We start from the raw sequence: 15,179 nt of genomic DNA, 5'->3' as shown, positions 1-15,179 counted from the left end.
CCAACTGATATGGAGTATGATCTGGAACGACGCTCAAAAGAAAAAAGAAAAAAAAATTTCCTCAAATCCTTCCAAACAGGTTCCCCTCTTTTAAAAACTGAAATAAGGCCTGATAACTTTTACTTCCCGATTCCTTTCGCAACAAATCAAAAAGATCCAGTTCGATTTTTAGGTTACTGAGATTTTGAATCAATTGTCTCCTCTCAACCTGATACCTCTGACACTGCAACATGACATGTTCTATAGTTTCCTCTACCCCACAGTAATCACATTTTCCAGTACTATGTTTCCCTATCATGAATAAAGTATTATTCAAGCCAGTATGTCCAAATCTCAGTCTGGATACAATCACCTCCTCCCTCCTAATTCGTCCTGCATTTCTCATTCCTCCCACCCTCCTTTGAATCTTATACAACCATCATCCCTTCCTTTCCTCCTCCCACTGCTTTTGCCATCTTGCTGTCATATCTTGCCTTACCATACTCCTTATCTCTGATTGGCCAAAACTAACAGCCATGTCAACCATCCCATGTTTTACGGCCTCCCTTGCAACTCTATCTGCCTTTTCATTCGCCCATACGCCATAGTGTGCTGGCACCCACAAAAACACGACTGCAAGTCCCATCATGCGTATCCGGAAAAGTGTCTGCTGAATTTCTGCCAAAACATCTGCTCTACTGTCTGAGTGACTATGCTGTAGACTGATCAATGATGAACTTGAATCTGAACAAATGACAGCAGTTACTGTGAGTCTTTTCCCCACACAGACACTACACAGACCTCAGGGTTCCCCCACACACGGATTCCCACTGTAACCCTGACTAGGATCATTTTCAGGACTTAAACAAATCAACTTTATAATGAATACTGTTCTGCTCACATCTCAAATAATAAAATACAGAAGTTGGCTGTAACAAAATTAATAAACGCTGACAGGTGTCAGTGCTACCCCTTCGCTTCCTGGCAGTGGACTCTTTAGTTGTTGCAAAACTCTAGATCGGGGTAGGCAAACTTTCTGATGACGAGTGCCATTTAAAATTTCCTCAGAAGTCAGCGTGCCATATGATTGCATTAGCAATAAATTTAATAAAGCTCTATATTAACAGTTACACACTATATAGAACTCCTTTATAGAATTATATTTGTTCGCAGATGTTGGCAGCTATCAGCGAATAGTTATCAGCTATTTTGAAACCAAAAAAAAGACACTTTTTATCCATAACAAGAACTCCATAACAGCAAATGAACTGTACAACAGAAAATGCAAATGCTATTTATGGTTTCCACACAACAATGATAAGAAAAATAAACTAAGCCAATATGGCATGTCTGTTAATACAGAGACACACATGATAATATGATCTCTGGTCTCCCACTCAGAGACACAGGTCTTCGAGTGTCCAGCGTTCAGACGGCTACCTGTGACACTCATGTGACAGAAAATCTGCTCACGCAGATATGTAGAGCCAAATACTGTCAATAAGGCCTCTGCAATGTTCTGAAGACAGTTAAACTTGTCAGGTAGTGATGTCCAGCAGGTGAAAATGCAAGCTCCATGAACACGCACAGCTGTGGATTCCAGCTGCTTCGATGTTATATGTATGATTTCTATACATTTTACGTCAGATAAAAACTTTGGTTGTAAGCTTCAGATAATTATTCAATAAAAGCGAGACATTTTAAATGAGAATAAGAAAAGTATTTCTTTGTGCCCCCCTTTCCCTGTTAATGCCCTACCTGGCCCCCTGGCAACATTTTGCTAGATCCGCCCCTGCACAGTTACCAGCTGTCAGCTACTTAGAAAAGGATCCTGGTGTTATTTGTCTCTCAGAAACAGTTCATAACTTCCCTTCAACTCATTCATGTCACCTAAAGGTAAACCTGTTTCTCCATCACCTGTTCAGCTCTGATGATTCAGTAAGGACATCTCCTGGTTCCATCTGCATGTTTCCCTCTCACCACATATACAAACCGACATCATGGCCAGCAGCTTTTACAGCTGTAGCTCCAGCAAACATCAGCTACTAGAAAGTAATATTAAATACATTCTAACAACAGCTGACCAAGCTTAAACGTGCTGCTGTTGTTTAGCACGACATCTGCTGGTTTCGTCTTTCTGGCGCAAATTGGGCGATAAATAAACAAGAGAGAAAAGCCGATCAGCTGATCATTGATCCGTTTCATGATTGAAGTAGGAACAGGAGAGAGAGGGGAGAGAATGAGAGAAGAAGATGCAGCTGTGCAGCGTAACGACAGGATAAATCCAGCTTTGTGTCTTTTTCCATCCTAGCTGAAGTCCGGGACAAACTGCGTTCCTTTTCAGCTCAACACGAAACACGTAATATTTTCTCTGAATGCGGGACAATTCCGTCTTTTTACGGGACGGTTGGCAACTCTACTTACTAACCTTGTGAATTAAATAAAGTTCAACATCAGTAACATCACAGCACCCACCCAGCAGTATATAAACTCCATCATGCTAGCTAGTACGCAGTACGAGTTATTGTAACTGACTGTAAAAAGTCAGCACAACGAAAATAAACTAAACTTGGTTTATATCTGACCCAGATAGACTGCAGGTCATAACTTCTTACCTGAAGTTCAGTTCACCTGACACTCGGACCTGCACTGCCGGGCCTCTCCTCCTCCTGCCTCCCCTTTCTCTCATCCATCTGCTGGCCTCCACCACTTGCTAATGTTACTGAATCTGAGGAAGCACCACCATAGCCACCACCAAACAACTGAGTTATTTTTACACACCGACCAGCATCTGGCCAATCCACCACCTTTCATTGTTTATACCGTTACAAAGAAGAAAAAAAAAAACTCACCGGGCCACCGAGCAAATGCCCAGTATGCCCGATGGCCAGTCCAGCTATGGTCGTGCCATCAGTTAACCCTTCGCGTGCCAACTGTGGCACGCGTGCCTAGGGTTGCCGACCCCTGCTCTAGATGAACAAGTTCAACCAGACAGAACTATCATGAACTATATGATATCCTTCTTGAGTTAATACACCTATGGCCAGTAGCGGTTTTAGATACGGGCGACACGGGCGGTTGCCCGGGGCGGCATCGTGATGGGGGGCGGCATCACGGGCATCGGCAAAAAAAAAAAAAATTAAAAAAATTGCTCGTACTCATGCTGCCCCGACATCAGCCAGCGCATATTGGGAATGGCATAGGCACCGATGGGTTTTCTATCGCCCATTTGCTGGGAGTAAGGGCGCCCTCCGTTTGCGAGGTGCGCCTGCTGCTTGCGGCACAGGGAGGAGAGGGCGGGGCGGCGGGGGATTCTCTGGCTGGCTGGAGCAGCATCTAATAACCAACTCGCAAAATAAAAACAAAACAACAAACACGAAAACACCGGACATTGTGATACAAACTTATAATTTGCACCGATGTTTTTTCGAAATTCTATACACGAAAACTGAGCGCGAGAGCCCTCGGTGCGCCTGCGCGCTGCTGAAGTCAAAGTAAACTTTATTGTCATACAGTCCAGTATATAGAGAGACGAGACGACGAGGGTCCAGTTACAGCAGTGCAAATAAACGAACAATAAATATAGTAGAGTAAGAAAATAAATATACACTTTAGGACTCGGGGTAAAGGGATCAATAACAATTTTAAATTTATAATTTACAGTTTGATAATTTAAAGTCTCAAACATAACCCGTCGAAAGGGGAGGGAGACCTGCTGCTTCCAAATAGAGCACATTTCATTCATAATGTTGTAAATCCAAGCCCATTATGTATTCATGATTTGAATCCTGGGTTGTGTGAAATCTCAGAAATGCACCCTAGACAAAGTTAATCTGTGAACTAAGGTGTAGGTCTATTAGGTTATGTTGTGGTGATCCTCTGGTTGAGGGATGGGTGTTCATACTGGAGTGCAAAATTAAAACCAATGGAAGATGGACAAGAAAAGTTCAAAGTCATCAGGTGCTCAGTTTAGAAAAAATAGAAAAGAAGAGGAGAAATGAGCAAAAGATACAGGTAAGCAGATGTGTGATTGGATAATGGCAGGTCATCCTGAAACAATCAGAATCAGAATACTTTATTAATCCCTAAGGAAATAATGTGGGTTACAGTTGCCCCAAGAAGAAATGGTAAAAATAGTAACAGTAACAGACTAAACTCCAAACAATACATTATGTTACAGATTTTAATATTAATTAGGCTACGTTCACACTGCAGGCGAAAGCGCATCAAATCCGATTTTTTCGCCCCTATGCGACCCATATCCGATCTTGGCATGGCAGTGTGAACGGCACAAATCCGATATTTTCAAATCCGATCTGGGTCACTTTCGTATGTGGTACTGAATCCTATACGTATCCGATGTTTTAGAAAGCGACTGCTGTGTGAACGGTCAAGTCGCATTAAATCCGTCTTTTACGTCACTGACACAGGACAGACGCCAATTATCAGCGCCGGAGAAGCGCCCGATAGGACATCGCGAACGATTTCCTACCATCCGGTGAAACTGTTGGGAAGACAACGTTGGAGAAATGTGAACATTTTATTTTTACTGTATTTTCTGCAGATTCTGACAGAAATCTGCAACTATCCTTTGAAGCACCGCTCCTCTAAAACAGCAAAAAGGATCATTATTAGGTCATCTACATTATTACATTATCCTTAACATGTTTTGTGTGTGTGTGTGTGTGTGTGGGGGGGGGGGGGGGGGGGGGGGGGGGGGAGTGTTCGCCCAGGGCGCCAAACAGGCTAGGACCGCCACTGCCCATGGCATTGGTTTAACAAATCCTGCAAGACTTCCTTCTTGAGCTATCATGTCCATAAAGTTGCTGCAACAACTATATCCCAAGACTTTCAGGCTGAGGGGTTAAACATAAAAATAAATAGCTGATTTAACTTTAAAATCAGGCTCTGAAGTGAGTTTGTCTGATTATGTTAAAGTCTAACATCTCAGGTCTTCTCTCCTTGTGTTTCTTCTTTACATCCTGTGCGTGTGTCTCTGGTGGGAGGAACTAAGACATAAGGAGGGTAGACAAGGAAGAAATTGAGAATGGACAGACTGAAAAAAAACCCCCAAAACTCCACAGTGGAAATAAAAAAAACATAAACCAGTGTAGGCAAGTAGGAAGTAAAATGATCTGCCTGTTAAAGTGTAAACTTGGCATCCCATTCATGTTGCTCTGGATCATAAACTGTTAAATGTAAATGAATGAATTAAACTTAGATGTTTCTACAGTTTGTGGGGGGGAGGGGCAGAATAAAAGTAATGTATTTACATTTTTTTATGAAAAGCTGTGTGTGAGGGCAAGTGTTTGGGGCTGGCACTAAACCAATTCAAAGAGTCATTCCTCAATCTTTAACAAGCGTAAAATGGGACAAAAGTAATTCTATTTGTGTTTAAAACATTAGTTTAAGATCAGTGAGTTCACAGAGTTCATTTAACCAAGTTTTAAAGTTCCTTTGACGATCAACATGAACGCTCAACACACAGCGCATTAAAAACTACCTCTGCTTCCTCTGATTGGCTGTTGTTGACTTCAGCTTTTGCTATCACTGAACATGATGTCATCATCTCCACCTTCTCCCCTGTCAGATCAAAGGAACCAGAATGAACAGAAAAGTAATTTAGTGTTTCATAATCACTGTGAGAAACTGTTTAAATGATTTGTTAATATTACATTAAAATTATTTAGAGAATTTACTCTGAGAAACAAAACCTGAAAGACAGATGTCTCAGTCTCACCTTCAGATTTCCTTTGAACATGTTGTCTCACCAGCAGAACCAGTAACACCAGCAGAACCACAACACAGACTGATTTAAGAAATAACACAGTGAGAACAAGAGAGAAGAGTGATGGAGGGACACAGATGGAACCAGGAGGAGAGGTGGATGACATTGTGATATATATTTGTGTGTCATCTGCATAGCTATGTTAGTTTATTTTGTTGTTCTTTATAATCTGTGCCAGTGGGAGCATGTAAATGTTAAGCATAAGGGGTCCCAAGATGGAACCTTGGGGAACTCCACATGTGATACTTGTCTGCTCAGATGTGAAGTTACCTATTGAAACAAAGTATTTCCTGTTTTCTAAGTATGTTTTGAACCAGTTTAGTACAGTTCCTGAAAGACCTGCCCAGTTCTCCAGTCGTTTGAGTAATATGTTGTGGTCGACTGTATCAAATGCTGAACTGAGATCCAGTAAAACTAAGATGACATAGCGGGCACTCTAGTACAAACAGGTGTGACTCACAGAGTGAGGAGACAGTTTCAGCAATTTTACATATGAGAAAATCCCTCAGACTGTACATGAAGGCAGCTCACTGATTTAAATTTAATCTAGTGTTGAGGTTTGATTTGATTAAGATTCATTAGAAACCCCAAATAGAAAAGCTGTGATCAGAAAAAGTGCCTGTTTAGGATTAAAACTAATTCAACATTAGTCTTGGTGAAGTAAAATCTTACCAATTTGATTGACTTTACACAAATTGATACTCAACTCTTCAGACAAACCATTTGTTCGGAGTTATTTCAGGCACTGAAAGATGTTCCTGCTGTTTTTAATCTGTGGTTGAGGTTAAGTTGTTTGTCTGTTCTTTGTTATCTGCTCTGAATAGAGGTGTGTATCAGTTAGAAACACAATTCACATTTTCCATCAGCAATACTTCTGAAACCCACTGAACCACACGACAGGAACAACATGTGACAGCAAAGTTTATTGATGCTGCAGAGAAGGCAGGACACTGCTGTACACATGACATTCATATTTTAGTTATACAACATACACTCATACAAACACTGAGAGTGTATATTATGATGAGAAGACACTACAGAATATATGCAAATCAACATTGTGTGGCTGTGTGGACCAGTTAGAGACCAGCAGCTGGATGTCAGTGGTTGGACTGGTGGACTAGTTCAGTGAGGAGTAGACGACGTCTGGCTCTGTTTTAAAGTCTGAACACAAACACACAAAGTTCAACATGAGAAGAATAAGCAGCTCTGTAAACTCATGTTTATGTAAAGTAAATGAACACAACAGGAGAATGTTAGTGAAAGTATCAGAGCATCACAGTTAAAGTCTGAAGAAGAATAAAATAAATCTTTATGTTAAGGAGAAGTTTATGTATCTGACATCTTCCAGACATAAACTCAGTTTCATGCTTTGCTGTTTCCTGAATCAATAATTGATCAGAAGAGCCACGTCAGCTGTCCCACTGCTCCCTGAAAAACATCAAACAGCGAACAGTTTGATGTTGTTCAGAGCAACATTCAAATTAAAAGTGTTTAGTTTGGTAGTTTGTATCACAGAGAGTGTCAGCAGAATGAATTACAGTGACTTGGTTATAAAAAGAAACTTGTTGTTGAGTGTTTAGACAGTGAGACGTATTTAGTTTGTTATTAGTCAATAAAGAGCAGCTGTACCTCAGGGCCTGTTCGGTCACACAGCTGTTTGTCCATAACTGATGTCTTCAGTTCTCAGGGCTGAGAGGACAACAGCTGGATGACTTTCTGTACAATAAAACACACACAGAGGACATCACTGCATATGCTACAACTTATAAATACACTGTTAATGTTCAGGATGTGTGTTAAAACAACATAGTTATTGTTCTTATTTAGCACAAAGATAATGTGATCATCATCTTTTTTCTCACCCACTAGTTATATTTGGTCACTGCTTATTAACACTAGAAGAAGAAAAAAAACACTCATTTTACCACAAGGAACAAAACAGCCCCACACTTTGACACACACTACACTCAGAAAAATAAAGGTGCCACCTGGAACCAAAAGTGGTTCTTTAGACTGATGCCACAAAGAACCTTTTAAACAATGGTATGTAACACAATGAAAAGATGATGTGATCGTCATCTTTTTTCTATTTTGGAAAATCATCCTCTGGTTATATTTGGTTACTGGTTATTAACAGTAGGAAAAGAAAAAACACACCTTTTACCACAAGGTACAAAACAGACCCACACTTTGAAACACACTATCATCAGCACTGTGATGAGAGATCCCAGTTTAGCTTCAGTCCAAGTCTGAGGGCATGAATGTTAATGATGCGACAAAGCACAGAGGCAAGCACAGACAATAAATACAGAAGGTCAACAGGGCAAAGAGTTATTCTTCAGGCTTTAACAAATGTTAGTGTGAACAATGCATATTATACAAGTAATATTTAAGGAATTTTAATTGTGTTTAACACATTAGTTTAAGATCAGTGAGTTCACAGAGTTCATTTAGCCAATTTTTATATTTCCTTTGAATATCAACATGAACCCTCAACACACAGCACATTAAAAACTACCTCTGCTTCCTCTGATTGGCTGTTGTTGATGACTTGAGCCTTTGCTGTACGTGATGTCATCATCTCCAACTCCTCCCCTGTCAGATAAAAGAAACCAGAATGAACAGCAAAGTAATTCACTGTTTCATAATCACAGCAGGAAACTGTTTAAATAATTTGTGAATATGACGTTAAAAGTTTTATTTACAGAACTTTACTCTGAGAAACTAAACCTGAAAGAGAAACATCTCAGACTCACTTTCAGTTTTCCTTTGAACTTGTCGTCTCACCAGCAGAACCAGTAACACCAAAAGAACCAGAACACAGACTGAACTAATAACTGACACAGTGAGGACAAGAGAAAAGAGTGATAGAGGGACACAGGAGAAATCAGGAGGAGAGGTGGATGTAGGTGGAGGTGTGGATGTAGGTGGAGGTGTGGTGGTGTGTTTGTCTAAAATAAAGCAAACACAGTCATTAAGTTGTCGTCACATTGTGAATGTTGAAAGCTGCAGAAACACAGACAGGTGAGTGTGTCACCTGTGACAGTGATCCAGCTGGATGGAGACTCTCCATGACCGCTGATGTCACACTTGTAGAGGCCTTCATCAGACCTGGAAACATGCTGGATGGTCATGTGACCTGTAGGCTGCTTCCTGATGAGGGAGCCATCTTTATAGAAAGCAGCTGGGAGGTTGGAGGGAGTGGTCTTTGTTTTACAGAGCAGAGTGACGTCATCTCCCTCCATCACAGGGAGGACAGGACTCTGCAGGATCACTGATCCACCTCAACACAGAGACAAACTACAGCATTTCATCCATTTACACACAGCTTCATCAACACTAACTCCACACACTCAGCTTACCAGTGACTGTCAGGTTAACCATGTTACTGATGGGACCCTCTCTGGACTCACACCAGTAAACTCCACTGTCCCATGTGAAGATGTAGCTAATATTACAGGAAGAACCAGCTCCTTCTCCCCACCCATCTCCACACTGAGTCCTCTGTTGTTTGCTTGTGTTTCTCCTCAGAGTCCATCCAGCAGAGCTGTCGTCCTCCTCACAGCTCAGAGACACAAAGTCTCCTTTAAAGAACTGAGAGCTGCTGGGACTCACAGTCAGACGAGCTGTGAGGGTTACAATGAAAAACTGATGATCTGTTGTACTTTACATTGTGAAACATGAACACAAACAGGTCATATCAGTGAACATTTATCAGGTTTAAACTGTGACAGAAGAAGGTTACTGACCTTGGTTTGTTGTGCAGCTCAGCAGTGAGATCAGAACTAAAGAGGAAAGGCTCGTTTGACTTTTCACAAACACATAAATTCTTCATCAATCAGTCAATCAATCAAGTGATAAGTCATATTTTCTTCTGTACTGCTGTGTCCAATAAAGAGAAGAGATTCTGTGGTGTCAGTGTTGATTAAAATGTTCCTCTAAAGTCTGATTTATGTTTCATGTCAAAATTTGAAACTTGTGATTTGTCTAATGTGATGACTGCAGTCAGACATGAATCACGTCCACAGACATAAACACAAACAGTGATAGAAAAAAACTCCACATAAAACATGTTTATTTTCAAGATCAGACAAAGTCTTTAACTTCAATTATTGTTATAACAAAGACAACAGAAACAAACAGTCTTGATCTTAATCTGAGGATGGAGGAATTTTTGTATTATTGCCAAACAGGCAAAACATCAATTTTTCATTTTTTTAATATCGTTCCACTTTGTTTTCGTGCTGTAGACTTTCTGTATGCATTGTTAAAAAGACATCACAAGTAATAGTAAATGTATGTCCACAGTACAGTTCTGTTTTTAAAATCACTAAATTGCTAAATTCAGTTTTTCACATCCTATTTTTGTGTAAGATGCTCAAACTTCCTCTTCACAACTGAAATGTGTCTTTTTTGTGTTTTAAACTTTCTTGAAATTCTGTTTCACTTCTTGTTTATGTCATTTTCTTTCATCTGTCATCAATCAACATTCGAAAAATCTGTCAAAATAAACTTTAGGTAACCTTAAGAGGTTTTTACTTACTGAGCAGACATTGCAGAGATGTTTCCTTCATCGTTCCTCTCAGTGATGTGACATCTTCTTCATTTACGGGAAATGAATCCCCGCCCTCTTTCTCTGTGCACTCCAGCTATTTCTTTTGGGCTTTTTTTCTTGTTTTAAAAAAATCTTGAAACTACCTGTGCAAACACGTTTTCATAACAAAACCAACATTTTAAAATCAAATGATCTCTAGCAGTCATGCACCAAAAGAGATGTGAATAACGTGTTCTTCAGGATGTATGGAAATCTGGATTTTCTCCACTCTGTTTTAGTCACTTTGTGTCAAATGAAACATGAAACAACATGTGCAGCTTTCTTCAGGACATTTTGAAGAATATCTCTTGGTGACACTGTACGATTGGAGGGGGGACTCCCAGCAGCTGGAAACCACCAGAAAGCTGGAAGCAGCAATTCTAAGTAGCCATATCTATAGGCTCCTCCTGAATTGTAGTGTGGTACTATAATAGTTTACCCAAGTCCATGATTAACTGCAAAGTGGAAGTGTTTAGGAGCCACAGCAACAAAGACCACATAAAGTTTCACAGCAGGGTTGAGAAACGCTGATGCACATAGTGTGTGAAAGTTGCCAACGCTCAAGAACGGTTCCAGACTTCCTCTAGCATTAACATTATCAGGAGAAATGGGAGCCATGACATAAAAACAACATTTTCTTTAGATGTAATACAGTGTTGGACACTAATTTTGCTTGTTTATCAGTATTTTTGGTCAGTGAAACACTGTGATGATCCAACATTTAAAAAAAATAAAAAAAAAAATAAAAAAAAAAATATATATATATATATATATATATATATATATATATATATATATATCACGGTTCTGGGTCCGTTGGACCCAGTATTTTGAGTTTATTATGTTTTGGTTTAATTTTGCATCATGGATTGTTTTCTTGTTCTCTTGTTGTGGTTGTGATGATTATTATTAGAGTTTCATGTTTCTGTTATCCATGTTTTAGGAATTGTGGTTTCATGTATGTCCGTTTATCTGCTCCTGCTGAGATGGGGCAGAAAACCTCTCCGGTTCTGTTCTGTTCTCTTCTAATCAGACAAATAAGATCATGACTCTCTGAAAACAGTATTTCTTATAACTCAGCCGTATAATGCATCATAAAACAATATCATTCATTCGCAATAAATCAGCTGTCTAATGTAATAATCACCTTCATCTAATTCAGGAGAATAATGCAAACTAAAACTACGTAATATTTCACCATCTTTAATTAGGGGTCTGACATGGCATAAGGTAATATTATAATCCCACAGGAGAAAACACTGACACATGCGTGTCACAAACTTACTCCTGTTATAACTCTTTATATGTTTGTAGACATTTGATGTTCCCAGTTAACCATCCAATTTCTAACAAAGCCCAGCCTGCACAGCTTCTGAAACCAGACAAGATTGGGGATGGATGCTCAGTTTTCTGTGGCAATCTTAAGAGAAAGAATAAAATAAATCGATGTGTCCTCCATAGTTTCCCACACACTGAATGCTTGCTGTATTTAAAAAAAGGTTTTATTTGCAGTGTTTTAATGAATCAAACAACATATTTCCTCCAGTGTCCTTTTGCCCTATCATCAAGTATGTCGATGAAACCTCCATGGTTGGGCTCATCTTTGAAGAAGATGAGAAAGTGTTTGTGCTACTTCCAAGCAGTTTGCAACTATTTTGATGCCTTTGTCTTATTTTTGTACATATTTTTGAATATATCCCTCCTGATTGTATAAATTTCTTATATATTTGTTATTTATTCCTGCTGTCTAATATTTTATTTTACTCCACAGTTGGTGTCGAGCACTTTGATGTACATGTTCAATGAGCATTATTCTATTCTTCTATTGTAGTCACTTATTCAGTTATTAATGTTGGGGAGCAGACCTGCCCAGTCTCTATCACTTATAAGGTTGCAGTACTGAAGCTTTGCTGATTTTGATTTAGCTTAAGAATTTTGATGAACAAAGTTGAACTAAGTTGTGTTTATGTGTTTTTTTGTAATTTATTTGCTCAGTACTTCATTTTCAAACTTAGTTTTTCTACCGTAGTTCTGATCTCTCTTCTGAGCTGTGTGCGACCCAGTACCAGCAAGATGTTCCTACTATAGTGGCTGCTAGGTATTTGCATGGTATATAAAGAAATCAGCCACACAGGTGGCAGCAAAGGAGCTTCAGTTTGTCCAGCACATGATAGTTTTCATCTGACCTTTGGCCTTCACAGTATCTCCTCTCAGGGCTGGTTACTGCTTGATATGCCTGCTCCTTGTGTCTTCTTTGCTTGCTGACTTTATGACAACTTCCTCTTATATTGTTTTATATACATTCAGTCTACTGCTGGGGCCAGTATAGAATTCAGTTCCAAGCTCCTTAGTCTACGATGACCTGGATGACTGAGAACCTTCACAGACGTTCACAAAGACATTCACTCAAAAGATACACAAAAGCTTTCCCACTACAAGTTATTTTGACTGAAATTGGATCTTGTATATTAAATGAACAGAATGTAACCGAGGACATAGGTACCGAATAAAAGGGGCAAAGAAATAAATTGATAATTTATTTATTACATTAATTATACATACGTTTTCCCAGTTATTTCCAGGCAGGACTTACAACACATCCTGCTGATATCCCAGCTGCACATGAGACCTACCAAACCGCCACATCCCGTTTAGAGACACTGCAATCAATATACCTGTGGGCACCCACTCTAAACAATTCGGATCTCAGCACAGCTGGGAATCAGTGCTATGCATGACCTGCAATCTGGGATATGAAGGGAAGAGGCACAAAAGAATAAACAAAAAACAAAAATTGAGGTTAGTCCGCCCTTATACGACTCATTCTCAATCATAAACTGCCTTTACGGCTGGACGGACTAACCAAAACAAAATCGCAAATCAATCAAAAGAACGAAAAAGGACAGCAGAGAGCACGACAACATAATATTGATCGGTTTTCCTGCATGCAGTCGATCTAGGGCTTGATCAGTTCCTCCATTAAAACTCGTGGTCACACAAACAATATACCCACTCGCATCAGAGTTAATCACCTCTGGAATTTCCCACAGAAGAACGCTGACCTCACCCCACACACCCAACTACCTTTTCAAAGCTCCTCTGCCAATCACCTGTCAGTGAGCAGCGAACTGCCAGGTGACACTTGTTACAATAAGGTAACGTAAGATTATCATTTTGAGAATGAGATGAAATATATCGAGTTAATTAGATTAACCTCTTCACTGAAAATCCTTTTATTTGGGCATATAACTCATATTTATTCCAATCACAGAGCCCTCCATCACTTGCCTGCTTTATTGAAGATGAATCATTACAGCTGAAATCAACAGTGGCAGCGTGTGTGTAAATGGGTGGATGACTGAATGTGTAAAGCGCTATACAAATACAGGCCATATACCATTTACTCTGGTTATTTCTTTTATGAAACACAGAGTGAGCTGAAACAAACATCTCGTGACACTCTGTAGATATTTTACTGGGCTGTTAGTCAGCCGAGGCTTCTCTGGAGCTCTTTGTCCAGCTCGGGTGTTTCAGTGCAGCTCTCTGAGCTTCAGCAGTAGAACTGAATCCACAGGCTTTAGCAGCAGCACAGAAAATGACAAGCGACTGCTCACATGCTTTTTACAAATGTATTCATTTTTTTTACATTCATTCATAACCAAATTTGACTTCTGTCCATGCTGCTTAACTTGCCTTACTCAGGGTTAAGAAAAGCAGGCCAAAAGCTTGCTTGGGGCAGCCGATATGACTTTATAGGAATTAACTTGGAGCCAGTGCTAGGTGATGCCAATGTTTTCACATCAGCCTTTCAATGCTGCACTCAGCATAAGTGTATTTAATGCTGAATTCATTCTATTTCGTGAGTTTGGGGAGGTGATGCTGAACTCTAAATACAAACGTCCGTCATTTTGTTCTGTGCTTACAGTCACAGGCTCGTAGGGAACTGTGCAAGTTCCAGTTTAACTTCAGTGTCTTTGTAACAAACTGTAGTTACCGAGAGTTGATATTTACAGCAGTTTTTGGACAAACTTGTGCTCTTCAGGCAGAGCTGGTATCTGATGCAAAGCCTTGATTGATGATGATTTTTATCTGCGATATTAAGAAACACTTCAGAATTGTGTGCTCAGTGTTTGTATTCTAATAATTAAAGACCAAGTTGAACATAAAACTCTTTTTCACACCTCCAAATCAGGTGACGTCACCTTCAGGTGCTTCTCAGACACAAATTCACTCATAAGCTGTTGAGCTGGGTCCTGGTCAAACAGATATGTGTACTGTGTTTGTGTGTGTCACAGATGATAAATGTTATCATGTTCCTCTTTATATTTTCCATCAATACACACCCGTGTTGACATTCCTCCTGTCAGTCAGCTCTCTGACACTAATTCAACATTAGTCTTGGTGAAGTAAAATCTTACCAATTTGATTGACTTTACACAAATTGATACACAACTCTTCAGACAAACAATTTGTTCTGAATCACTTCAGTCACTGAAAGATGTTCCTGCTGTTTTTAGTCTGTGGTTGAGGTTAAGTTGTTTGTGTGTTCTTTGTTATCTGCTCTGAATAGAGGTGTGTATCAGTTAGAAAAACAGTTCACATTTTCAATCAGCAATACTTCTGAAACCCACAGAACCACACGACAGGAACAACATGTGACAGCAAAGTTTATTGATGCTGCACAGATGACATTGATATTTTAGTTATACTATATACACTCATACAAACACTGAGAGTGTATATTATAATGAGAAGACACTACAGAATGTATGCAAATCAACATTGTGTGGCTGTGTGGACCAGTTAGAGACCAGC

General features: G+C 39.7%; 1 protein-coding gene across 1 annotated transcript in view; it reads right to left on the bottom strand.

The window, feature by feature from the left end:
• Positions 1-3: 3 nt before the first annotated feature.
• Positions 4-15,179, bottom strand: part of LOC134623830 (low affinity immunoglobulin gamma Fc region receptor II-like) — a 38,847-nt gene continuing 23,671 nt past the window's right edge. The window contains exons 2-10 of the mRNA XM_065470212.1: positions 9,133-9,426; positions 8,808-9,053; positions 8,527-8,721; positions 8,289-8,365; positions 7,400-7,486; positions 6,622-6,931; positions 5,720-5,788; positions 5,483-5,562; positions 4-32 (exon numbers count right to left, since the gene is read on the bottom strand). Coding sequence (XP_065326284.1) covers positions 7,454-7,486; positions 8,289-8,365; positions 8,527-8,721; positions 8,808-9,053; positions 9,133-9,426 — 845 coding nt within the window. The 3' untranslated portion in view covers positions 4-32; positions 5,483-5,562; positions 5,720-5,788; positions 6,622-6,931; positions 7,400-7,453. The remainder of the gene's footprint in view (positions 33-5,482; positions 5,563-5,719; positions 5,789-6,621; positions 6,932-7,399; positions 7,487-8,288; positions 8,366-8,526; positions 8,722-8,807; positions 9,054-9,132; positions 9,427-15,179) is intronic.

Source organism: Pelmatolapia mariae, linkage group LG3_W, assembly GCF_036321145.2.
Source record: "Pelmatolapia mariae isolate MD_Pm_ZW linkage group LG3_W, Pm_UMD_F_2, whole genome shotgun sequence".
Taxonomy (NCBI): Eukaryota; Metazoa; Chordata; class Actinopteri; order Cichliformes; family Cichlidae; genus Pelmatolapia; species Pelmatolapia mariae.
This window is presented reverse-complemented; position numbering and strand designations above follow the sequence as displayed.